Raw genomic sequence first — 27,419 nt, forward strand, 5'->3', positions numbered from 1 at the left:
CTTATTGGTCTTTTTGTTCCAAGAGAGATAGCTGCCAATGAAATAAAAAAAAATAACTGTTAATGACTTTGCGGTAGATACCCTCAATGTTAGGGCCTAGAGCAGCATATTTCAGCTGATACCTGGCTGGTCTGATACCTGGCTGGTGTAATGTGCTTTTGTGGTGGGGTTAGGGAGCACCCAGCAGCTGCACCTTTTCTTCCATGAGAGAGGATGGGTGAGGGCTGGAGGTAGCAGCTGGTGATGCCAACGAAACTCCGTTTGTGTGGGCACGCTTACACTTAGTTACAAGAGGGTTGAAATTTGGCCTGGTAATTCCTAAAATCATACATATTTATCAGTACTCAATCATAGCAGAATTTAGGAGACATCTGTATTTCTTGCACAGAACAAAAGGAAGATATACTGCTATAATATTAAGATTAAGTATCGCTCTTTCTCTTCTTTGACAGTCATAATGCAACTCTTGAGATGTCATATATCTCTTCCTAATGAAGTGTCAAAAATATTTACCTTCAGGACAAATTACAAGAATAGCAAACATCCTTACTCTGTATTAAAGAAGTTGGTACATTAATGTCAGCAGCTCACAAGCTCTCTCTGGTGGTCCTGCAAAGCTGAACATTGCACTGAGTGTTGTTAGGTTTGATCCCAGTATAAATAGTGCTGAAAGGGGGGATGAAATGGAAGCAACAAAGTTAAAATACTTGAAACTGGAATCTGATGATTTTTCCAAGTTCCTCAGGCTGTTTTGCACCTGTCTTTGCTCATCTGCGTGTAGGTGGTTTCTGGGATGGAAATAGCCTGAACTCTAATGATACTGAGGCCATTGACTTCTCTGGGGTGCCACTGAGTTGTCAGAACTTCTGAAAATTAACTCGTAGCCTGTCTACCAGCTTTGGGCATCTGAACTGCAGGATTTTAGAGGTTGCATGCTTAAAATTTCAAAATGCCTCTTTCACTGGAGTTTCAGACATTAAACTCAGCTGCAAGACTTACCATAACATTGCTTATAAGCAGCCACACTAGTGTCATGACATTTGTTCAGAAAGGCCAACTATATTTAAAGCCTGTGCCTGCAATATTGATACCCTAATTTGGATCCAAATTTTGTTTGTCCTTAGTTGCACACATATACAAGCGTGAAATACTGAAGGTGAAATTGCTTTCTGTTGTTATTGAAATGAACTACTATTAAAAGTCGTATCTTTCTATTGAGATAGAATTTGCTAATATTAAAAAAATTATAGGCTTATGGCCTGGCTGAACCAATCTAATAAATCCATTTTAACAAAGAAATTGGCTTTTTATTGAAAGGGCGTAATGCTCATCTCACAGGACACCTCCAGAGAGCCTTTGGCAGTTAGCTGGGTAGTCGCTGTAAATCCTGTCTCAGTACAGTGAAGACCCCAAAGGAGCCAGAGCAGATATTGCTCTCCTACCTGCTGCTATGTGCCTCATGTGCCAAAACACATGCCATGTGGGGTTACAGGAATTACTTTTTTTTTTTTTTCCCCAGCTCCACTTAACAATATGCAAAGTTGAGTGTGGATAAGCCAGAGGTTTTTGCCAGACTGGTCTCTTCTGCACTGTTCATGACTTTAAAATGAGCTGTGTTGTACAAGCTGTACTCGCCTGATCTTAGATGCACGCACACAGTGATTTGTTAGGTATGAGGCAAGGAAGTGATTATTTTAAAAAGTTAGCTGCTCTGTATCACCATGAAATCCTTTCCAAAGAGGTTTCTTTCTTGTCTCTCGGGTAGTGCATAGGTGGTCTTCTAGATGGATTGTACCAAATATTATTTTTTACATATTCAAGTATCCCCTGCTACTACAGGCAGAGGCTTCCTGATCTCATCTTTGAGTACATGGAGGATCTAAAGCTCTCTTACAACATGTTGACAAAATTGATCCAAAAAGCACCAAGAGAAGCCACTTGGAATGCTTCTGTAACCTCCAGTTTGCATGTTTTCAAGGATGTTTTATTTCTGTTGTTATGCCATTTCTAAATGTTTCTTTAGTAAGGGTAACTTTAGTAGTAATAGTGTAGTAATAGTAATGATGTGGAATCTTTTTGTTGTAACTTTAAGATTTCCTTTGCATTTGGTTAAGAGCAGGTACTTGAAGTGAAATATTTGATTTTTATATGTGTATGGGGTGCCTGCGCCCAGGTGGGGGCTGAGGGGTCTCTGGGAGGAGAGGCCGGGGCTGCCCTGGGCTGGGCACAGCCCCTTCCAATGGCCCCATGGCCAGGCACAGCTGAGGTGGTGTTTTAATTTTTGTCTTTGTTTCTCACCATCCAAACATATTTTATATAGCAGTAAATGAAATTAATTTTTTTCAAGTTGGGGCTATTTTGTCTGTGACAGCGATTAATAAGTGAGCTCCCTATCCTTATGTCAACCCATGAACTTTTTCATCTTAATTTGTCCCCCATTCTCATGAGGCGGGGGTGAGAGAGCGGCTGGGTGGGCCTCAGGCAGCTGGCCAAGGTCAACCCACCACAACACGCTAATTTGAGAATACATCAGATAAAACTGTGGTGGGAGTAAGAGTCCGATAAGGTCACTGAAGTTGCTGCAGTTGCTGGAGGAATGAAGGCAACCTGTTGTGTGATTCAGGCATTTATGCACTTCTTAAAAGGGCTGACCTGAGCTCAGTGCTGAGCACTGACATTTAGCTCTCAAATAGTGATGACTGCTAGCACTTGCATATCAACCTGATTTTTAGGTACAGCCGCTTCCTCGCTTCCTTGTGCCATATAGCATGCTTTCACGTTTATTTGTTCCTTCAGCAATTTACTTGTCAAAAGGAAAGCCAAAAATGAGCTTAGTCCTGAAAATCCACCTGTCAAGCTCCCGTCTGCTAGCTCTGTGATGTTTTGGGGTTGTATTTACCCATGCCAGTTGGATAGCAGGAATGCTCTGGAAAAGCTCACCAATGTCTTTACCTTTTGACTGACGGAACAGGGTAAATTTCAGAAAGCTTTTAACCTTCCCCATCTTTCTGAAGAATGCTAATAAAGGGGTTTGAGATCACCCAAGAGGTAGTAATCTTGATTTTAAAAGCCTTAAAAAAAGCTATAGAACTAGAGAACAAAAGCACTTTAACACATTTTGTATTTATGCTTTTCGTAGCCAAGCCAGATAAAGCTGTGTCAATTTAGAGGAAAACAAAACATTTACAAAGGATGCAAGGACCATTTTAAACAGTTCTGTTTCTGTGATGAGTGGCAGCCAGTGTCATTGTGGGAGCTCATCTTCCGGGCAGCTCTGCAGCACAATGGTGTGCTATATGAAACATGTTTGCTACCTCTAGCTAAACCAGCCCAGATATTATCGCTTAAGTGCTGTATAGTTATATCTATTCCATCTGGCCTGATAGCAGTCGGAGTAGCATGGAAGGCACATACAGCTTTGAGCACCAGGATCATTCATCTGGTACGAGTATCTCTTGATGGTGCACAATGCAATCCCTGTGCTGCATAGATTCGCTTGTTACATCTCCTTACTGGTATTCCCTGAAAATTATCAGGAAATAAAGACAAAATAGGAGTTAGTAAAAGTTTCCACCTTATAGATCTTGTTCACTGATGGTGAGGAAACAATAATGATTAATGGCTATCTACTGAAGGCTTAATGACCTTGCACAGATAATGCTTTTTTAAATGGCAGTGGCGTATCATGGTAAACAAATCTTCACTCTGCTGTAAGCCCTGACTAGATGGTGCTTATTGTTTTTAAGTCATGGTGAAGTATGGATTTTACACAAAGACCTGCACCTTTTTGAAATTAAGGGTGTTTTTCTCCAACATTAGCTTAAGCCACAGGCTTAAGAAGTCATGCCAATATTTTGATAAATGCCTGCTAATAGCTGCTGAAGTGTCCCAGATGCTGAGGCAGTGCCCAAGTCTAATGAGTGGGCAAATGTACAGGAGGTAATTAGCTACCATCTTGCTGACCCCTTCCTAGAAGGAGCACATGAAAGCATTATAAGGGTCCTCAAAACTACTCCCCTCGGAATATGGGTACTGCCTTTTGAACAGGAGCATGGTTTGTGCAAAGGAGTAGGTCGGGAGAGGCCAGAGTGGGGCTACGCAGGGTTGTCAGGCACAGGGCAGGTGAAATAACATAGCTCCTGGGGCTGCCTAATTGGTGCCAAGACTGGGTCCTAATTCTGCAGCAACCGGAGAATGCCAGGGCAGCTTTGTGTTCTACACTGGGTCTGTACATCAGGTCCATTGTGCAGCATTGCAGGAATGCCACTCAATCCTTTTTTTTTTTTTTTTAAATAAAAAAGGATTAAATCACTCCAAAAATATATCTGCTCAATCAGTGAGGATGCAGAATATCTCTAAGAAGAGGGAGGACATTCTTGTTGTGTAAGTTTGTGTGTTGCTGGGGTTTTTTTTCTTTGGTATTTGTCAACAAAAATTTGGCAGTGGAAGTTTCTCAGAATTAAACTGTTCTTACCTGTTCAGCTTGCTGCAGACTTGAAAAGTCCATTTATATTTTTCTTCCTTTTTTCTTTTTTCCTTTTTTTTGGAGCAGTTTAGTGCCAACACAGGAGAAAGAAATTGCTGGAAAAGCAAAACTGTATGCAGCAAAGTTAAATGAACCATTTAAAGTAATAGCAGTATCTGCTCTCTGGGATCTAATGTTTTAAATGTCAGAGTAGAAGAAATTTGCTGGACCAATATGCAACTTTATTTAAAGGACAAGGTTAATGATTCTTTGCATGCATATTTACTTTATTTCCCTCTGCTTGTTTTCTTTTTCCTATTAGGCTGATGATAAAGACACTGGGAATTACAGTGCCATGCAGTACAGACTCATCATTCCTCCAATCAAGGATGGTAAAGAAGGTTTTGTGATTGAAGCTTACACAGGGCTAATAAAAACTGCTATGCTGTTCAAAAATATGAGAAGATCCTATTTCAAGTTTCAGGTCATTGCAACTGACAATTATGGAAAAGGACTGAGCAGCAAAGCAGAAGTACTTGTAAGTATGAGCCAGGCATTATCTTTATGGAATAATTCCTGAGGAAATTCAAACACTACATAAAGTTTAATTCCAGGCAGACCTATAGGAAGGCCATAAACTGTATGTACTTAATCTTTTAAAGTCACTGAAATAAAGCTTTTTTTTTTTTTTCCAAGCCAACATGTGTTCATGTTTCATGGCAGAGATACTGATCTCAGTTATCAGACTAGACATGATGTTCTGTATTTTATTTATTCAATGAGCCATTGTTAATGGTTCAATTTAGATTCTAATTGTTTGCATTAAACATGGACCTAAGTTATGTTCTGGGTGTTCTGGACCCAGATGGCAGCAAAAAAAAGTGCTGGTTTTATGCATTAAATGTACAAAGCAGGTCACACCTGCATGAAGAATTTACAGATTGTCTCCACCTATTCTCTAACCCAGCAAGTGCAGCCAGCTCCCATATCAAAGCTGTGAAGTAGGGCTAGCATGGCATTAAACCCCAGTTAATAAGCCAAGCTGAAAGCTTGCTAACTTGAGCTGTACTCTGTGTTAACATGAGTACATAGCTTCTGGGTCAGAGTTAGATCTGGTGTATCTTGCAGTGCAGACAAATATCTCAGCAAACAGTCTTTGAAAGCTAGAAGTCAGTTGACTTACTGGGGAAAGCCAATGTTGCCATGTCTTAGTTGCTCATGTCTGGAAGAGAGACACAAGGAATAATTTTTGGCTGAGACTGTACTTTAAGTTTTCAGGGAAGCAACGTTTCAAAACTGGCACCAGCTTTAGGCCTTGAGCTCGTGGTGGTGTGCTGAGTAAAGCACATTGACTTAGTCCAGTCACAGAAACCATCAAAGCTAAATTTCTTTAAAGCCTATATAACTTGATGGATTAGATTAATATTAGCATAATGTTGTAGGGATGAAGTGCATTATCTGGTTCATGGGAACACTGTCAAATGATACAGATGATAGCCGTAATACTTGGTATATTGAGTTATGCAGGAATTCAGCAAATAAACATAATGTATGATGTCCTCATGCTTGACCTCCCAAAATGATAGGGCATTCTCATGCTATTTATGCAGTAATAGTATATTAAAATATACCCAGAAGGTATCGACATTAAAATTAGAAAGTGAAGTATGTCTCATTAATTTATAGAGATATCTTTAGGTTGTCTGAGTGATGAGCAGTACACTCAGCATTTTTGAGCAAGGCATGAAAGCTTAGACTAGCTGTAGATACAATTACAGACTGACACCATCCCACCATGAAAGTTTGGGTTTGCACTGAGCATGATCCATACATGAAGATCCTTTCTAACTAGACTAAGCTGTTCCTGGGCTTCATGATTTGAACAGAATTTGTCCTGCTATCACTGTGGTGTCAGGTGCTCAGACTGGGAGGTGTTATTCCTTTCAATACAAGCTCAAGCAGTGCACATAGATAAGGGAAATGAGTTCAATTACTCCAATGCAAAAGAATAAGATGTTGGGGAGGAAGATAGGATTGCACTGAGTAGAGGTCTAGACAGAAGAGGTGGGGCAACACCAGAGGAACAGTACTGGGAAGAACCAAAGTAGAGCAAGGTATCCACTAGAATTGGGGCCAGGATGCTTCCTCAGAGCCCTGGCACAGCTCTGTGAGCAGCGTAAGCTGTCAAATCCACTGGTAAAATGTCTTCACGCTGTAGGGGACGGCCCATGTGAAGGATACCAGTCCGTTCCTGCTGGCTGGGACTGGCAGGATGGCTCAAGTTAGACATCTGTGGATCTATAGTTTGGTTCCATGTGGTGGAATTTCCCTTTTTAGCCTCTATGAGACAAAAGAAGAAATAAGAAATTACATTTTAAAGTAAGTTTGCTGCAAGTAAGCACGTAAAGGTACTAAGTAAGTGTGGATAGTAAAAACTCACTATGACATAATCTTTACTCAAATGTTTGTTGGGGTTTGGGGGGGGGGCCCAAGGCCCCTTCCTTATTTAGCTCTCAGCATAAGCTGCTCCCAGGAATCCATTGGTGCTATATAATGATCAAGACTGTTTGTAGGCTCTGCCTTGCTCGATCTAAAAATTGGAAAGTGCCTAGTGAATGAAGCACGGGTTCAAGGGGCTATCACTTACAGGCTAGTGGTTATCAACAATTATATGCTTTCCCTGCCTCTCCTGCAAACTCCCAGTTTGTTGTGCTACTTATTTAATTTAACCTGGAACTTTCCTAGTTCCCTGCAACGTATTCTTCAGATACTTACGGGCGTGAGACACCTGAACATGCTGACTTCCAGCCCTATAATTGAGGCTGGTGCCTGCTACTTAGCATCACAGGACCTGGCTGTATTTTTGCTCCGTAGACTGGAAGTAGCAAAAGCTTTCTAAGGAACGGTGGGTCGAATGATCCCTGGTAACTGTGCCCCAAAAAGCTTCCAGAGAGCGGTGACAGTGGTGCCTCAGGAAGAGCCTTTGCTTTCCCACACCTTCTACTTCTGTTCCCAGCATGTTTCTGTGTGTCCTGGAGTGGAAGGGAACAGTTTCTCCCTACAGCTTCTGTTACAATGTAGTTAAATTGGACTTAGTTCCTCAACTTAATGCTATTTTTAATAATTGAAAAATGAAAGCCTTTAAAAATGTGGATAGCAAGCAAGTTAATGTTGCTACGGAAACCTTAACTTTTTCTTGATTTTTGTTCAACACTCGTGCTTTACTCTAGCTTGTCAAGAATGTGTGTTTATTCATATTTTTGTATATGAACAAGTAGTCATAACTGTGATTCCTCGAATATCAGAAGAACTGTTGCCTTTTTTTAAGTGTTGCATTTATGCAGTACTGGGTACGTAGGTGCACAGTGTTTGCTTGGATTGGCTAATGTAGTTAATTCTATTAAACTGTTCATTGCTTTAGAGTTCCTTTCAATGATCTTAGTCTAAATTTTATTTTGAGTTCATTATAATTCTGTTTTTCTTACACAGAAATCTGTACATGCTGATCAGTGCATCTGATGACATTTCAAGAACATTTAAATATTTAAAGTTGAATTAAGCTTCAAAGCTGGTGAATCAGTGTTTGATGTGAAAGTATATTATGGCTTGTCTGCTGAAGTGCTTACAGGCCTCAGGCTTCTCTTTTGAAAATCAGGGGTTGTTTTTTTCTTTTAGAATTGAATCAGCCAAGTCTGATTTTTAAATTTATCAGGTTTAACATTGTCCTACTTTTCCAAATTTACCTCCAAAATCCTCTATAGGGAGTATAGGTTTGGAGTATAATGTTTGCTGTCATGCCTAGATGGACATGAGCCAAGTTTCAAGAAATGTTTTTTCTCCACCAGTATGGGAAGTAACCGTTCCTTTCACAACCTAACGGGAAGTTGGCTGTGCTAGTGAAGAGAGAGCGATTACAAAATGAAAAAATACTTAAAAGGGAGCAAAAAGCATGCAGTCATTTTACTGGAAGGCAGCCTTTTCTTGGGATAAAAATAGTTTGAGGAGACTAGATCAGGAGATGTGAAGCAGAGTTTACCAACTCTGCTGAATTTGATACATGTGTAGTCCATTGTGCACACTGACCCTCCAGCCTGCCTTTGAGAAAAAGAAGAGTTACACTGCTTTTGTAGCAGAAAATGCTACTGTGAGAGATTTGTTCTTGGGTGGAATCCTGGAATTATTTATTTATTTATTTATTTAAAACAAAGCCCACAAGTCTTGAGTCTGTTAGAGGCATTTTTTCCTGGCCTTTCAAGTAAAAAAAGTTCAATTGTAAAATGTACGTGGTTATGTACAGTTTTATGCTATATAGAGGGAGAAGCTAAAAGAACTTGGAGATTGAAATGAAAACTTTCACTGATAACTTCAAAGTAAATGAACAATTTCCTTCATCAATTTCTGACAAAGTATCATTGATTAAGTTAAATTAATCTTGTATTTGCATTTACGTTGGTGCAAATTGCATATCTCCAGGATTGGATTTTCCTGTCAAGTCATCAAAAATACCAAAATGCTCATAAGTAATTTTGAATGTAGCACGTGGGAGATCCGTGATTCTGTAAGTAAAGTCTAAACTATGAAGAACAGGTTTTGTAGTCCCCACGTTAAAAATCTGTGATTCCGACGCAGTCCTGCAATTACAGTTCTAGTTAAATCTTTGCCTGGTGTTTATGGATTTTGGCTGCCAAGCAAAGCAAGATTTCCCAGCTCTCTTATTCGGAATTAAAATGAGAAATCCGTACATCAGGGCATGGCTGTGAAGGCAGGAAAGTAATTATTCCATTCTTTTTGTATGGCGAGGATGTTATGCATGGGAGTGCCATTTGAATTTCATTCTTTTGTTTCCAGGTCTCTGTGGTCAATCAGTTGGATATGCAAGTCATCGTCTCTAATGTTCCTCCCACCCTTGTGGAACAAAACAAAGATCAACTCATAGGGTAATAAATTTATTTACTCTACAAATATCAGACAATTTGCTGGTTTTGTGTTTAGATTCAGTAAGGAGTGCTCCCTTTATGCCATGATCTCCTTTCCTTGACAAAGGACTTGACAATGAGCAAGCGGGTATTTTGATGGGGAGCACAACTGGCTGAGCGACAGCACTGCCCCTCCCCCCCATCCACATTTTGCCCCTCCTCTGGAGAAGGCAGAGGTACAGCACTTCTTTGCTTGCACATTTGTCCACTTTGCAGGCTGCAACTTGGTTCAGAGCTGCCCCTAATACAGACTATAGCGGAGCCTCCAAATTCTGAGCACAGAAACTGCATCTGTCAAAATCTAGCATGTAAAATAAAGCACATCTCCAAAAGGTTGGGGCAGTGTGTCTCAGTGAGCTGTATTGCTTCACGATGATTTTATTTGGGTGACATAGCTGTAAGGGAAAGCAGAATTTAGAAAATTTATACTGGTACAATTAATACCACTAACATCTTTACATAAAATTTTAATAGCAAAAAATTGGTAACAGGGTGTCATTATTCAGGCCTAGCAGGTATACAATGTTGTGATGGGGAGACAGGTAATAGGAAACATTAATGCTTTGCAATAAAACAGAAGTATTTTATCATGCTGGAAGTCAGCTAAAATCCTTTTGGTCAAATATGTTTTAATAGCACTCATACACCACAACATCATCAGCTTCCAGGAGTCAGGTTTTCACTTCTAGCTTGTTTTTGTAAGACAAGGACAAATTTCTATACTTCGTGTCATTAGGCATATAACCATGAATTAGACAATATGGGAGAGAAAATACTGTAGGAAATAGTTTAAAAACAATCTTTGTACTCTTCTGTCATTTTAATCAGTGATGAATGGCATTTCTCAGATTTCAGCAGGTCTGTTCCATCCTGGCTGTTGTCATACCTTTACTTCTCCATGGAAATTGAAATACCTTAGGCTTTATGATATAATCACTCACTGAAAAATAAGTGTTTTGTCTCTAAATGGCTCGTGTCTTAACTGGGCTAGGAAAAAATATCAACAGATTTGCTTCTGGAGATTTAGGACATGTTCCCCTTTTCTCTCTCTGTTTTGAGCCAGGTGTAAGTTAGCTTTGATGGATTCTCATGTCAGAAACACTAATGAAGTTGTTCAGGCAATAGTCTGTATTCACAGGGACTCCATTGCCTAGAGCTAAGAATAATAAGGGAGTCTGCTTGCTTAACAGTTAGCATCTAGCTTTCCAAAAGTGTCAGGTGTTGGTGTTGGCTGGAGGGATGAAGAACAATGTATCTTTCAGTGACAGTAATAGGAGAAGTTTGCTTCTGCTTTGCTAAGCCCTCAAGTTCACCTTAGCGTGCTGCACTCTACAAATTTTTTCTTCACACAGTAATTTGTAGCTTTCCTGGGCTTCTGTTTTCTTGAGTGGAGAAGATGAACACGTGTTCTGTACCATGTGTTTCTACATGACATAGGATAGATCTCATGCGAAATTGGACTTAGGCTGTGTTTGAGATCTTCCCACTTTTGGACTGTCCTTGGGCCAAAGGAGCCACCAGCAAAATACAGACAGCTCTTACAGAAGGTGGCTTGAAAACAGGGTGGAACAAGGCTGGCTTGAATGAAGAGTGTCAACTGCATGACACACGTGTCGTGGGACTGAGAGCATGAATGCTGCAACAGGTGGCCCGGCAAGAACAGCAAGAGCAGATAGTATCTCGCCCTTTCACCATCCCTGCAAAAATCTCCTTTTGCAAACACTGGAGCAGCTTGTTTCCAGCTCCCAGCAGGTCTCAGCAGTGTTTGCTGAGTGCCTCAACAATAAATTGTGCCGTAGTCATACCCTCACTCCTCTCCTACAGGGCCCGGAGGAATAGCTGGCATATCCTGCCACAGTCTTGGAAAACAGCCCAGAGCCACATTCCTTAGTGTCCCTGCTCCAAAAAAACTCTTTTCTGCCAGGCTGGAGTCTTTTAAAACTTGTTTCATGCTGGTTTCACCCTTGTGCATGGAAGTCTCTGACAGATGTGTAAATATTTCACAGTGAATGAAGCTTTTGAATGGGTACAAAAATAAAAAAACACGGGCAGGCTTTGAGTTCTCAAAATTAGCTTGGGAGTCTTTACCTTCACAAACACCGTGAGGCCAGCAAGTGAGTGTAGTGTAACATTTTCACTTCTAAGGATAAGTTTTTAAGGACAACCTTTGCCAGAAGAGATTGCATAGCTTGTTTTAAAATTGTTGCATTCTTTACTGAAAATAGTTGCAGAGCGCAAAAGTCTCAGAATTTTGCATATGTGTACTTGTCTGTTTCACATAGAAATGTATTTATTTCATTGCTAGCTTCAAATTTCTTGGATTTTCTTCTTAAAGTTTAAAAGATTGTGCTTTCTCTGTTTCTATAAAGGCTTTAATAGTTCATGCAGGACATAAAAACAAATTAATAGGAATTTGTGATTTTTCATGCATGCACTATACAGAAGATATAACCACAGGCAAAGGGAAACCAAATAATTTGGAGACCTTCTCAGGCTAAAGTACTTTTGCCTGAAGAGGTTTCTGAGCCATTTCAAATAATGCACTAATTTATAAAATTAGAACACTTTATATAATTCATTTACAGATACAAAGACTATATAATTAACTAAATTAGTCACTACAAAGGTTATTCAGCTTGTCCTCTCATTTTGGCACTGGAGTGATAGTAAATATTAATCTCTGAAAATACAACATTTAACCACCAGTTGCAATACTTGGTGATGGGGAATGTTAGGGAAGTGGGTAGTTAGGTCATTTTTGAAATTATAGTGATTTTTCACAATAAAATAAATAGTGATTTAAACAACTTTGGAGAACAAGTTATAACAGATTTTCCCCAGCTGCCTGTAATTTTCACTAGAGAGTTGATACAAGGAATTAAGAAATACATAATTCAGTTCTTCCACACTGGAAAGGCTTACTCAGCAAAGCCCTGAGATGCATGTTGGTTAATGGTCCAAATAAATGAAGCACACTGTAGGAGAAAAGATTTAAAATATCACTATCTATTTGGCTTAGGAATTTGGGCTTTTTTGAGGGATACAATGGGTATGTCTTCAGCTGACATTTCTGATAGTGTCGTGATCCTTTGCAGTCATTCAGTAAGCACCTCAGTTTTCCTCCAACTGCTTTAATTTCATCAACAAGCTTTTCATATCCTCTGGACTGCACATCAATGTCAGATTTGCCATTTCTCTCACCCACTTCAATTATGCCTGTTCAGATAGGTCCATTTATGTCTGCTACAGAAGATGACAGAGAAAATGGAGTGAGGCTTAGCGGAAAATTCAGTCGTGTTCCTCTCCTTCAGAAAACTCGGTAAAGGCAGACAACACAGAGTTCTTTAAATATGGCAGTGTTTGTGAGTGCTTACTTGTTGGGCAAGGAGCAGCATTTCAACTAGAATAAAATAGCCAGCTTGCATGTTCAGAGCATTTAGTTCTTTGGTTTTCATGTGACTGCAACTTAAATCTCTAGCTAAACTCAGATACGCCACGTTACCAAGAGAGACCTGGGTTTCTGTCGTCCTATAGGTAATAGAAATGGCTTGTGAATTCAATTCCTCTGTACCCACTTCTATAGATGGCAAAACATTTTCTCTGAAATGGAATAACGGAGTTGCTCACAAAGAGTGCTTTGATGAAATACTCCATAGACATTCCTCTTGAAAAGGCTGGGTTTGCCCTACAGCCTACAAACCCTGCAAAATGGGGATAATTTTGCTTAGGGAACTTTTTCTCCTGAATGAGAGCTAGCCAAATGCTTTCTGAGCTGATGACATGGCTGAAGAAAACACATTTAGCTGCACTTGGACTGCTCTGGAGTTGTTAAAGAACAGTATGAGGATTGTCTCCTTGCTTTCCAAAATCATATGAGGTGTCCCGTGTTGTTCTTTCCTCCCTGTAGTGAAAAGTGAGCCCGGAAAGAATGGAGTTTCTTTTCCATCCATATGAAGAAAATCTCCTAGTGGTGGTCTAGGAATCTTTCACTGGAAGAGAGGATCTGGTGGAATCACCTCATACTGCTAGTAAATGTGCATAGATACAAAAATAGATAATTGCTTTATTATTTAATAATAAACTATGTAGTAACTATAAATAATTAAACACTGAAAATTTAACTTCCCCCATCAAGAAGTTTCTGTAGTCTCCTGTATTTTCAGGGTGGTCTTGGTGTTGATTCCCTTTTTTTATATTTTGGCTTCATAACAGGCAAGTCATGGTGCCTGTATTGGTGCAAAGGTAGAGGTCCCAAAATACTTGTACTAGTTGCATATTGTGGGCTTTTGAGCCTGCCTTCTCGCTGCATCGCTCTAGTATTTTTCACTCTCCTGGGCTGAGGAATTCAGGTGCATGTGGCCTTCTGGCCAGACCTGCCTCTGGAAGTGGAATCCAAGTGCAGATGTTCTTGGGTAGCAACTTTAGCTGTCTTCTCAATGTTCATGTGTATCGTGTGTATCTTAGTAGAGGTTAGTCCCTACTTTTCATGACAAAATTACTGGAAATAGCACATGTGATAATTCCAGCGAACTTTTCTTCATGTGTATTGTGGCCTGTTAAAGGCTGCAATCTTTTAATAGTTTAATGCTTATAAAAGAATGAGGCAGTTCCATAGTTAAAGAAAATCCACACTCAAAATTGTAATGCAATGTAGAAGTGACCAGGAAGTTTTTTACTAGAAAATCCAAATGTAAAATCAAGTGCTGATCCTCAGAGATATACTGAGTGAGTGTTTTGGAATATGAGCTTTCAGCGTGCTAACTTAATAGTTTGCATATATAAAGTTGACTGCTGTCATTTCTCAAAGGGGTGTCTGCTCTGCTTTGCTGCAGAGAAACTGTGGTCTACTTAAAACAAATGTCATAATATATACTATAGCAATATATATACCACGTGAACATTGTACATCATATATAATTTTATGTATAATCATAGTATATGAGATAATATATTTTATATATAGGAGCTAGAATGCACAGTCCTCTCTTTAGGGAAATGTTTCAGAATATGGATGATTTCCCTTCCGTTGTGTTTTGCTATTGACAATAGAGCAAATGGTGTTTTCTAATCTCAGTTGCAGAAGCCAGGTGCTGGCATTTAAAAGGGACAGCTGACATGAGTGCTTTACGTGGTGCCTGTGTATAATGTTGTATTTTATTTCTTTGTTCCTTCTTGCTTTTTTGTTAGAATGTCGGTGTGTTCGGTAATTGGGAGGATGAGTGAATGCTTCTGAAATGTAGCGTATTTATCAAGATGTGGCTGTGTATAATGAAATCAGATGTTACGAGGCATCACTGGGATTCCAGCATTCTTGGTACCTTTAGTAAAGCCAGACACAACTACCCCTTGGATGGGCCGCCTTAGAGGTACTTGTTTGGAAATGTAGTGCCTCTGAAAGCACTCTTGACTGTATTAAAATAGCTAGCCTTAGTGCACCAGTGTTTTTTCTTCTCCTCAGTCCACGAATTGGTAGAAAATGAGTATGTCTCTCCTGCTGGATATAGTTGCAGTATATAAATCACTCAGACTTATTAGTTTTCCCATAGGAGAAGTACCATTCCGTTGCTTGCTTTATGATTTTTGCCACATAATTGCTGATTTAAGCCTAATTACAGGTGACTGGACTTTTTGCATATTGGGGTGGTGGCAGTGAATTTGCCATTAAGCACTCTTCATAGCTAGCACTGACTTTCCTCCCCATTACTAAAAGTTCTTTAGTTACAGGTACTGCTATAGCTGCCTTGTTCTTTGCCTCAGTGCTCATTGATGCTGTTATATGGGTTCATTTTGCTCTTGGCCCTTTGGTCCACCTCCCCTCTGCCTTTTTCCCTTTCACTTCTTTGCACTGTATTGTTTCATTCTAAATTAAATCACAAAATTAGCAAATAAATAAATAATGAGATTAGAGACATGTTTGCCACCAACGGGCTGCAGCATATTTCGTATCCACCCTACATTTGGCTTTTCTTGGAGAACGCATGTCCTGTAGTTCTCACTGTGTACCACGTTTAACAAAGATCACTCCATTTCTTAGCTGATCTTAGCCTCCCTCCGCTGTAATCGGGATGATTAATAAGAGCAGGCTACCTTTATTAAGTTAGGTAATAGAGACCAAAGCTTATTCAACTCCAGCTTTTCCACTTGCTACTTCCACTGCCAGCTGGGAAGCACTGGTTCAGTGATCTCCTTCTCCCTGCCTCCTCTCAATAATACCCAATGTTGTTCTGTTAATGTATTTTCTCTGAAGCGCTATAATGCAGTGCATGGCTTCTCAGATAAAGCTGTAAACTTCTGCTTTATTCTGAAATTGCTTACTGTTGCAGTAAAAACCCTTTTGTGCTGAGATCTGAAGATACATCTTCTGGGTCAAAGTCAAGATGTCTCTGTGTATTATTCTTTGGGTGAGTGTAGTGTAATGTTCCTTCTGCAACTGGGAAAAATGATACTGAAATAAAAAGTTGGAGTATGTGTAGGTTTTTTGGAGGACAGGATTATACATGATGAGCACAAAAAGAAAAGAAACTTCAGCAATATGTAAGAAAGCAAATTTCCTTTATGGTGAGCAATCCAATATGCTTTTATAGGATTAGGGTAAGTAGGTATAAAGACATTGTCTCTGGGTAGTTTTCTGAATAATTTAGATGTTATATGCAGAGTAAATTGGCTCCGTGGTGCTCCTTCCTGCTAGACACATGCCTTGTGTGGGTTTTTTGGTGCCCAACGTGGGGCATGAAAGAAATAATCTTGGCCAAAAGCCTGTTTTATAAAGAAGGAATAGTCTTAGGCTTGAAATAAGCCCTAGTTCTGGCTTTTTTATTCTACATTACAGCACAAAGCAGACTGACTTAGCTGACTAGTAAGGGTTTCTGGAGTTGTATTGGCAGCTCAAAGCAGCTTGGTGCCTCTCCAGAGGCCACAGAAGTAGTATAACGTTCCCTGTGCTGTATGTGTGTTGCAATAAGGCATCTGGGAGCTGGGGCCCAAGTGCATCAACCCCCGAAAAGCCATTGCTAACCACACAGGAGGGGCTGGAATTGGTCCTTACTTATTTGTGAAAGTACAGTTGAAAATCCAGCAGCGTAGTTGTCAATTATTAACCTTGCAGAAACTCAACACAGCCAGAATTTGGCTGAAGTTGAGCAAAACTGAGAGTGTACTCGGGTTCAGTGAAACACTTGAAAAGTCTGTATTGATGTGTACTGGCAGAGCTGAATGCTCTCATCTGTACATTGTTGCCAAATTTGCTTACATTTTCAAATACCTAGAATATGAATTTATTGTTGTTACTAAGTTATTCTGGGGAGCTAGAATTTTCAGTGGAGGAGCCAAAAGTTATGCAGGTTATCTAGTCTTCAATACTTGTAGCTCCAAGTCTTCTTTTTATTTCTTAAAATACTTTTATGTGCTCCAGAAACACAGCAGGCTATCAAATTACTAGAGAACTGAAACATCTTTCTCCCACAGAATTTTCTGCTATGAAAAATGTGCAGTAATTAAATTCAGGTACTGGTGAGGATCTAAAATGTTCTGTGGATTGAACTGTTTCTTTTGTTCGTGTGCTGATTCGGAGAATATACATACAACTTAGCAATTCAGCTCGAGGGTATAAAACTACTGGAACGTTGCGGTGCTCTTTCCAGCCGTGTCACACATCTTCTCTGCCAGGGACAACAAAGGGTCATTAAACTTTGCTGCTGACTTACCAAGTCTTACACAGTGACTGTTAGTCTAGTTGAGTTGCCATTGCTGCTGGGCTCTCGTGCGGCTGATTCTGTATCTCATATTTTGAGGTGAATTAACTGACTCATATGAACTTTCACATTCGTTTCCAAAGAAGCTTCTAAGTAGTCCTTTGCATCTTTCCCAGTAGCAGGATCTCTCCCATGCTGGGGCACGCATCTGGCATGCCAGATTCATGCAGCTGTGGGGAGAAAGCAGCAGGATGCTGCGGTGCCTTAATTTATCCCTGTGTTCAGCAGGGTCTTCTCTGCTTGTAATGGGGTGCAGCAACCTCAGCCCTGCCATGCAGCACGATGGCTCAGGTACACATGTCAGCTCATAGACATAGCGCTGAGTGTGGCCCAGGAATGTGGTGCCTTATCCCAGATTTGGGGTTTTGGTCTGCTGAGTTCAGAAATGTTCTGTGAAGCAGAATGCCACCAGCCAAGGGACAGCTCAACAAACCAAGTACCTGTATTTTTCAGCCTTTCCATTTCTTTTGCATCTAAAGATGAAAAAAATAATCTCTGAGTTTTCAGGATATTTAGGGCCACGTTATGTCCTCAATGACAGTGAAAATCCTCTTGTCCTTCATTTCATTTCACTGATGTCACTGATGGGAATTTGAAAGGCGATGGTAATGAATATGCACTGGGAGGCATTTCTGTTCATTACATTATGTCTGCAGAGCTAAAGGGAGTTAGAGCAGTAGGGAAGTCCCGTCGCCTGTTAAGTGGCTGCTTCTACTGCCCATTACACCACTGTTGGGAGAATGGTAATTACCCTTGTTGCATTAACGAGTGACAGACTAATTTTAAGCTAACTTCTGCTGATAAATACAGTGGAGCTGCAGATGCTGTTGCTACTTAAAGTATGCATTTTTAAAATTGGTCCTTGTGAGTAGTACTACAAGCAGGTGGCCACTTTCAGTAGAGTTTTAAAACACTACAGCGTTTTTAGCATCACAAGTTCAGCTGAATGACTTTTAAAATAACTCTATGGGGAACTGCCCTATTTTTAAGTGCATTCTTTAATTGCTACTTTTCAGTCTTCAGTGCATTTTTATTACATATTTCAACCTAAACATGCAATTTGTGTGTTTCAGATGAAATATTACTATCATTCCACTATACTTGGTGGTGTTTCTTGCAATGTCAGTTGAAGCCAATGGCTGCAATGTACCTATTTCTCGTAGTCAGAAAGTCATATGCTATTTGTTCTTCAATTTTAATCATGTTTTAGACAAAGATATTCTCAAAGTCAATGAATTCCAGCAGAAGCCATGCCAGGACTTTCTGAGAAAAGGGAATGTTGTTCTGCTAATTCTGCTAAAAGTGACCCTACTTTATAACCTTCCAGCCTTAGAGGGCATTTCTGTCTTGAGTGAAATAATAGTTCTGTGCAAGGAAACAAAAGCATCCCCCCCTGCAGCAACAGAAGATGATTGTATACTAATTAGGGAGGTAAAACTTTTATATATTTGGTCTAAACACCATTCTAAAGATGGGTTATGGTTTCTTTTAGTCATTTACATTCATGTAATGTTTGGAGGTTTTTTAATAGTAATCTGCATATCCCAGATTTTTACTGTCAAGTTTTACCTGGGAGAATTATTGTTACTGAGGAGCCTGTGACAGGTTATCACCCTAGCTACCAGTTAAGTGCGTGCCAGAAGCAGAGATGAGTAGAGTTTACCGTATCTGCAAACAACAGGAGTGCTTGTTTAGGGGATGCTAGTCAACTAGCAATGTGTCAGACAATCTATATTTTTATTTTCCCTGCAAAAATGGCTCTTCACTAAGAGTATATATTCAGTGCTAGGCTAGGACCTGGGTCTGGCAGACTTGGATTTTTCAAAATCTTTTAGAAAAGCTTCTTTTTTAAGGGCATGCTAAACTTTCAAACAAAGAGCAGAGAAACTGGATGGATGAATGTGAATCAGTGGACTTGAAAAATTATGAGATGGTGATACTGCTTTGACAGCATTACTTTCCTTTGGAAATCTTGTGTCAGGAAAAAAACAACAGCAAAATGTAACCTCAGCAACTGCAAAAGGTTTTGTTTAAAACAACAAGTGTCTTCTTAAAGTCATTGATATCTTTTTTTATGAGATTTGTCTTCCTCTGCACCCAAGTGCAGCCTTGATATATCAGGCAGTGTGTTCCCTTGATATTGCCTCCTAACTCAGCTATTGCTTTTTGATTTGATATTCTGATCACATAAATTAGCCCAGAAAATCTTGTATTTTCCCATAACTCATACTTCTGATGGAGTGTTTAGACTTCCAGCTTCTCCTTGCCATACTTCTTTGCCTTTGTGTCCAGTATTGATGATATTTGCTTTTATGCCTTTGTTTATAAAATGCTCTGTGGACTTTAACTGAACCCTTCTCAGTCCCAGTTTGGAAACCTCATCACGCCATTAGCAAGTCTGTGTGCAAAGACGCTCTTCCCATTTTCTCTGAGATGTATTCTGTCCTTGCCCAACAGCTGTGGTTAAAGCTCTTCTGATGGCACTGTCTAAACAGCTTTCCATGTTCCTTCTGGCTCCATCCATTCTTGGTGAGAGTCTGGGTCCCCACCATCTTGGCTGCCAGCCCCAGCTATGGTCTTGATGGGAGTACCAGTTCTCCCTGTTGCATACAGAATTTGAAGGTCATCCAGCTGAGCCGTAATACTTCTAAACCTCCTTTTTGCATTGGATTCACAGTGCAGCAGACACAGAGAAGCAGTCTGCTACAGGAACTCAGCAAATTTCATGGGCCCCACTAGACTAGCAGACCAGACAAGGAGGAAGGAAAAGAATAAATTTTTTAAAAAACTATTGAGGTCTTGTCCTTTCTAAAGCAGCTTGTGAGAGCGGTAGTGAGTTTTGCTTGTAACTTTTCCTAAACTCTCCATATCTGAGGTGTACAGGTGTGCTTGCTATCTGTGCAGAAACTTCTCATGTGCTCAGTGAGGTCCTTTCCGCATCGGTTTGGTGCTTCTGCAGGCATGCTAGAAGCATTTCAACCTGGCATAGGTGTGCGTATTTTTGGTTGGTTTGTTTGGAGGGGCATTCTGCAAACAGCCATTCTCCCTTTGCCTTTTTGAATATTTTAGGAATAACGTCACATTTTAAGACTTCTCCCATAAACAGTTCTGCACGGAAAACTGTAGAAAAATATGAGATTTTGAATTTAGAACAAAGGCTTCCAAAAGCATGTACGAAGATGTCTGCGGACATTCAGTTGTCAAAAAAAAAAGGGGGGGGGGATTTTCAGTATTAAAGTTAAAGAAAATTGGTCACATAACAAGAATTAATAAAATAACCAGTAAATGTCATCATCTCTAATAAATTTTAATTCCCCAGAATTGCATTTATTTCATGTATTGACTCATTGTGATTCATATACATATCCGCAGACTGTGCCATTCTGTCCTCTGGCAGCTTGTAATGAATCCTTCTCTTTGGAAAAAGAACAGATTTGTTTTGGTTTATTGTTGTTATGCCCTTGTTATCTCGGGCATAGCTGCTGCTGAATTCTATCAACCTATCTTTCTTCTGCAGGTAGAACTTCTGCAGCTTATTTTATTTTTTTCCTGTGGTAGACGTGTCAGCTCGATATTCCGACTTTCTTATGGCTGTAAAACTTGGGCCTTTTGCAGTAGCAGGTCTTCTGGCACCTGATATGTTGTGCTATATTGGAGGGCCAGATGAAATATCTCACCGAAAATGGTTGAAGTAGTTGTTTCTGTGAGTGAAAATTTATTGTATGCAGCCTATGTAAGGCTGGAATTGAAGAGTTTGAAATCCTATAGCTTAATAAAAGGATGACAGGGGTTTTTTTGTGAAATATAGATGGTGTTTCCCATGAGCCATTTAAAACTCAACTGATGTCATAAATACAAAGAGCTAGACTTAAGGACACTATTTCTGATGACCTCTCCTAACACTGCTAAGCTTTTCCCAAGAGTTCAGCATTTAAGAGGTTATATTGGAGCAGAGATTTTTTTAAAAGTGCTCTGAAGGTTACCATCCTTCTAAGCCTGTGGTTTCTGTCTACGAGTATCTTTTTTGGGCTGTTGTCAATCTTGATCAGCACAAATAAATCACTGCAGCTTTTTGGCTCCATCTTGTCTTTAGGATTTTGGAACGCTATGTCCAAGATCAGATTCCCGGTGCAACGGTCGTGGTGGAATCCATTGGTGCACGGAGGTTTGGGGATGGGTACTCTGAAGAGGATTACACCAAGTCCGACCTCATGGTCTATGCAATTGACCCACAAACAAACAGAGCTATAATGAGGAATGAACTTTTTAAGTAAGTATATTATTTGTTGCTCTTCCTATATTTCTATGGACTGTTTTGAAGCCTGTTGGTCTGTCTCTGTTAGCAAGTGGTTCAACACAACAGGAACAGAAAAATCTTTTGAAGCAGTTGGTGCATGCCACTACACCTGCCCTATGTGCAGCTTGGGAGTTTACAGCTTTACCAGGTTCAGTCCATTCCCTTGAGCTGAATGGCTCCCATATGCGTGATTTAGACATTGTTGCCAGGAGAGCTTGCGATACATTTGGTCCACCCTGTGGAGGAGCTTCCAGTTTAAATTCCTCTGAAGGAATTTACTTGATGTGTACCAAAACTTCTCTGTGATCTCCAAGCAAGGGCCTTCGTGCTCCAGTCGTTGACCTTCAGGCTTTCTGCAGTTTCCATTTGGAGCATGTCTCTTCTTGTGGAAACTGAAGCAGAAGAAAGGGAAGGGGAAGGAAGAGAGGTGGTGTACACCTGGTCTGAAGCATAGACATCGGGGCATGACCCAGGTGTACATCTACATGCAGGAAATCAGTAGGGCTCACAGGTGCCCAGTGGGCTGAGCAGACAGATCTGCATGGGCCCATCCCACTAGCTGCTAGAAGAGATGGTGAACAGCAGTAGATAGGTCACTTATATTCACATTAACAAAATTTGATGTTGTTTTGCCTTTTCAGTTGACTTCCAAATAAGCGGTTAAATTCCAGTGTCACATAAAATGTAAGAGATGGCTTTTTATTGACTGATTATACTCATAGCATGCTGCCAGTGAATGGGCCAGCTCTGGTCGCTCCAGCGGAGCAGTTTGATAGGGTGCCACTCTGCCTGGGCTTTTGCACCTTAGCAGAGCTCCAGTGGGATTTCACTCTGGCACGCTACTGCTTTGGGGGCCAGTGGTAACTCCGCTCTCTTCCTTGCACAAGAAGAAAAGCCAGAGATTACATGGGTAAGGAAATGAAATTAAGGGAGTCTCTTTGCATGGTTTTTCTGAGTCATCACTAGTGGCAAGTAGGTTCTAAGACAAAATTAGCATCTCAACCTATTCAGCTGCCGATGTATCAATATGGCTGTAGAATCATTTTGTTAGAAACTCTATTTTTGTGTTTCAGCATTCTGCGTATGATTCAAAACAATGGAAATGCAAATCAGGCTCTTCTTCTAAAGCAGCCGCTATCTTTTGGACTTTTTTGCACGTGTTTCACCTTTGTGTTTGTTTTTTATCTCAGTAAAAACTAGACCAGACTGTTCCATGATGCTATAAAGCAGCATGTCAGTCAGCAGCCTAAAAAGCAAATGGCTGTGACCCATCTCAGTGGACTGTGATTGAAAAAGGGCTTGTTCTCCCGAGCTCTTAATTTAGTACAGATGAATTATAGCACACTAAAGCTCTGCATATATTCAGAGTTTATAGGTTGGAAAAGATCACTGTGATCAGTCTGACCTAGTATAATAAAGACCTTAGGAACTCCCAAAATCAATTCTGCTTTAAGCGTGTCTGTCAGCAAAGCAGCTGCTCAAGAAAATCCAATCAGCTACAACCTTTGTATTGTTATTGCAGGGTAATTATTTTTACTGTCAAAAATTAGGTCTTTTTTTCTTTTTTTTAATTTGTCTAGATTCAGTCATAGAGTTTTATTATAACTTTGGGTGCTAGATTGAAGCATCCAGTTGGTGCTTTTAATTTTGGGTTCCCACCAAGGTCTAGGCTTATGATCACATCATCCTCTTAAATTTTTTTCTTGAGAAGTTCCTTGACCTCTGCACTCTGGGCTAAGTTTCAATTCTTTTAATCACTTACAGTTTTCTCTGAACCCTCTCCAGTCTTCCAGCATCACTTTCTGAACTAGGAATATAAAAATCAGATGCAGTTCAGCAGGAGTAGCTTTCAGAGCAGTGGCAAAACAGCCTCCTTCCTTCCAGTGGCCATTTTCTGTTTGTAGGTACCTCCATGGCCATACAGTCTTTTTAGGTCTCGGTGATGCACTGGGAGTTTGTGTTTGCTTGTCCACTGCCAGAGCTGCTGATCGTTCCCAGAATGGGGTCTCTGTGATTTTGTTCCCAATTTTATTCAAGAGTGGAAGTGGAAATTAAGGAGACCTGTCAGGAAGCCAGCAGAAATCCGTGACAGATAAACATTCTCCTTTCTCTCTAAGGAAAAGTGCCGGTAAATCTGCTTGCAGTGCTTCTGTAAGTGACTGTTGTACCCCAACCCACTCCTGAAACTGGTCTCAATAAAATGTATCTTACTGCCTTACACCCAGACTACCTACTGATCCCTCTTTATCATTACTTTTCCACTTTTACAGTTTGTAAATTCACTGAGGTCTGTGTTTTCTTCCAGTCGTAGCCAGTTCTGAGTTTGGCCAAAGTGGGATCCCATTAAAAATGCTCAAGGTCAAGAGGACATTATTTGGTGCTGTCCAGGTTCAGAAAATTTATCAGACCTTTGATGATAGTTGAAAATTCTGACACCCTTTTACTCCTCACTTTGGAAAGCTCTCTGCAAATCTACTGTTAGTGGTATATAAAAGTGTGTGGAGGCAGTTAGCTGTTTCAACTCCATAAAAAGAATCTTTTTCTGACGCAGACTCTCTTCATGGTCAGAAAATGTTTCCCTCTTCATTTTGGTGCCCTTTGAAAATATAGAAATGTCTTTTTAGGGATGTTTGGGTGTCCAGTGAAATAGGTTAAAAAGCAGTTTGTCAAATGTGAAGGGAAGGTTATTCATTTGCCTGGTCTGCAAATGGGGTATCAGCTCAGAAGCAACCTCATTAAAATGCTACATGTGCCTGCATACTCAGCTTTTCTTTTTCTTTTTTTCTTTTTTTTTTTTCTCCTTTTTTCTCTTTTCAAAAGCTTTTAAATATTTAAATCAGCAAAATCCTGGGGAATGCTTTCCTGGCTTTAGGGTAGAGGTGAGTAAATGTCAGCTTACTAAAGTAAGGAGAAAAATGAACTGAGGGTTTTGTAGCTTGCTGTCTGAAGTCAACAACTTTTTGCTAGCAGGTGGGTGAACCTCAAGAGATTTGGGTCAGCTCAGGTGCTTACCCAAATCTAAAAAGAAATTCCTTCTGTGACCATCTTTCCTGGAGTTTTGATCTTTAGAGGGATGGCTCAATGTTCTTCCTGCCCCAGCACAGGACACAGTAGCAATGGTTGTCCCCTCATTGGGAAGAGATTGCCAAGAGTCACAACCATCCTTCTGCCAGCCAGGAGTCTGCTCTGGATCCTAGCAGAAGAGAGATCAATAGGAGAAAGGATCATTTAATAAACTGGATGTGATGGGAGAAAGGTTAGAAAGTCAGAAAGAGATGGAGCCCCCTGTTTTAAAAAACTTAATTTGCAATAAGGAATATAAATTTAGCCAAGGTATTTTCCAAGTGTTGAAAAATTTCCTGATGTATATAGAAGAGAGAACTGTACCAACAGCACAGATTTAGCACATGAATTCTGCTAGCTGTGATTTTAACACAACTTACAAAATTACTGTGTATTGGAAGATACCTGTGGCTTTTCTTAAATGGGCTTTTTGGGAACACCCTGCTGTGTTTCACTTATAAAACATAATGGAGGTCCTGACTTTAACAGAGTTTGTTAAACCTGTCACTGTTTGAAAACAATTATCTGTGAAGGTCTTTTAAGGAATGTGGGGGTAAGTTGAGGACAGAGTGGAGCAAAGCGACCTGTCCACCTTTGCAGGTGGAGTGCTGCTGGGATACAGACAAATATCATTGGTGACTCATCCTGGTTGGTGCTGGCAGCCAGGCACAAGTCAGAGCAGTGCTGGGGTCCCAAAGGTGCTTGGCTTTTCACTGGAGCTGGGAGGAAAGGGTAGTTGAGACAGCGGATGCCCATCAGCAGCTGAGCAAAGTCACCCTCCTGACCAGCTACAGAGCTGCATTTCTGCAAGAAGTAAGCCCCACTAAACCATAGCTAACATTTGAGGCTCCCATAATCACCTCTGGGAAATGTTGCTCCGATACTTCAGGTACTGTCCAACAGTCGTTTACGAAGTGAAGAGATACAAGGAGGTGCAATGTGCTCTGGATGTGCTGGATTAACGCTGATGTGCACAATGACAGCGCATGCACAGACTGTGCCATATTCGCTACCAGGCTATTTTGAATGGGCTGCCTCACAGCCAGAAGTCCCAAATGACTACCCTAATTCCATATATTTGCATTCAAGCAAAATGTTTGGCTGGAAAACAAAAGACATGATTTAGAAGTCATGGACATAACAGCCATGCTGTGTTCGTCACTGCCAGCTGGGGAAAACCCATGGGTCTCTCAAGACATGCTGATTTTTCCCTATCCTGTACTTTGTAAGACTGATACGCAACAAGAGATTCATACTTTTCCTTTAGACTGTCATGACTGATTGCCTGACATTTTTATTAATCAGGAATCTGTCTGGTTACACCAAAAAATGGGTCTGAATAGTAACTGTGCTTTGTTATTTTCTCCCTCTACCACAAAATCCGAAAAGTCTTTGAGGCCACTTAGATAATTTTACAGACTGAAATGATCAGCCTCCTTTTTTATCTTTTATATGAAAGAAGGTTTGATTTATTGGAGCATAAAAACCAGTTGAATCCAGAAAATTTCTCCTGCATACATTAAGTGGAAAATGTCCACCATTAAAAATAAAATGCTTACCCTGTCTGAATCTTTTGTACAATGTGTCATGTTTCATCATGGAGTAAATGTGCACGGTTGAGTTACGAACCTGTTAAAATAGGGTTTGTCAAGAAAATGCTAACAGAATTTTAACTGAGAGATTCTTAAAATCATCCAGAGATTTAATGCTGTCCTACTTGAATGCTTTTGCCAACTCGAAGGATGTGTAAGATGCACCAGTGACATCTAGCGTACGACAAAAAAATTAGAGCTCCATTTATACTCGGTTTATGTCTTTGTGAACCATCATTGCAGGTCTTTAAGCTGTGACAAGATTTTTGTTCAAAGGGATTTTTGCTCAAATACCAAGAAAATGTTTTGCGGATGAAATCAAGGAATTAGTTGTGAATATCAGCAGAGCATGCTAATACAAAGGGAAATTATTCTTCAAAATGCCTTGGGTTGCTTTTTGTGAGGGTGTGGGTCTGTGAGTGAGCAGCCACTGCTGCTCTTTGAAGTTAGTATCATGAAACCAGCACTGTTTCATCATTTGGGATGCATTATTCTGTATGTTATGAGATCCAGCTAACACGTTACAAAGAACAGAGCGCATTTTCCCCAAACTTCAAAAAAAACCCCAGGGACAAACAATGCTATGTGGGTTCCTCAGTAAATTAATTTGAGAGGAAATCAATTGTAAGAAATTAACACCCCTTAAGAAATGGTCTTTTAGGAGTATAATTTCTGTCTCGTGATCAGGCTAAGGAAATAAAAGCTATTTCAGGCTTTCTTTAGACATTCAGAGTTTATATGCAGAAATCCTTTCAGAATATTTTTTAGCTGTTGTTTTGTTTTTGTTTTTTTTTAATCTCAGCATTTTTCACTTGGCTTTCTCCAGGAGAAACACTGTACATGTAAGGGTCTGAGGTTCTGCTATAGCTAAGAGCCAGCAGGATCCTCCTCCATCCTAGTGGGTGCCTCCTACTTTGATCTATATCTTTATAGCTGGAGCCTCCTGCTTGGCAGCTTGTGAGACAGTCAACCCTCACTTCAAAAGTGATCCAAGAATTTTTATTTTCCTTTGGAAGTTAAAGCCTTGGCCAATATATTTTTTCAAATAAAGCCTTGGCCAAGATATTTTTTCAAACTCCTAAAGCAAATTTCTTTAACAAACATACTGTTTGCATTCAAAAAGTCATCCAATAGAAAATTTTCTGTCATACGGGAAGTGAGGTCATATGGTTAGGATTTATGTTTGGCTACTGCCTATTATCAGATCAGATACTGAACTTCTTCCAATGCATTTGATTTTTCAGAGACTGTTCCAGTCCTTTGCTTGGTAACTAT

The 27,419-nt window shown here is 40.1% G+C and overlaps 1 protein-coding gene across 8 annotated transcripts in view; it reads left to right on the top strand.

Annotated features, from left to right (window-relative positions):
* Positions 1-27,419, top strand: part of PCDH15 (protocadherin related 15) — a 725,853-nt gene that overhangs the window by 670,393 nt on the left and 28,041 nt on the right. For all 8 annotated transcript variants that reach the window (XM_052799247.1, XM_052799249.1, XM_052799246.1 and 5 more), the window contains 3 exons: positions 4,788-5,003; positions 9,314-9,402; positions 21,286-21,462. In XM_052799247.1, the coding sequence (XP_052655207.1) occupies positions 4,788-5,003; positions 9,314-9,402; positions 21,286-21,462 (482 nt within the window). The remainder of the gene's footprint in view (positions 1-4,787; positions 5,004-9,313; positions 9,403-21,285; positions 21,463-27,419) is intronic.

The sequence above is a fragment of the Harpia harpyja genome, chromosome 10 (assembly GCF_026419915.1).
Source record: "Harpia harpyja isolate bHarHar1 chromosome 10, bHarHar1 primary haplotype, whole genome shotgun sequence".
NCBI lineage: Eukaryota > Metazoa > Chordata > Aves > Accipitriformes > Accipitridae > Harpia > Harpia harpyja.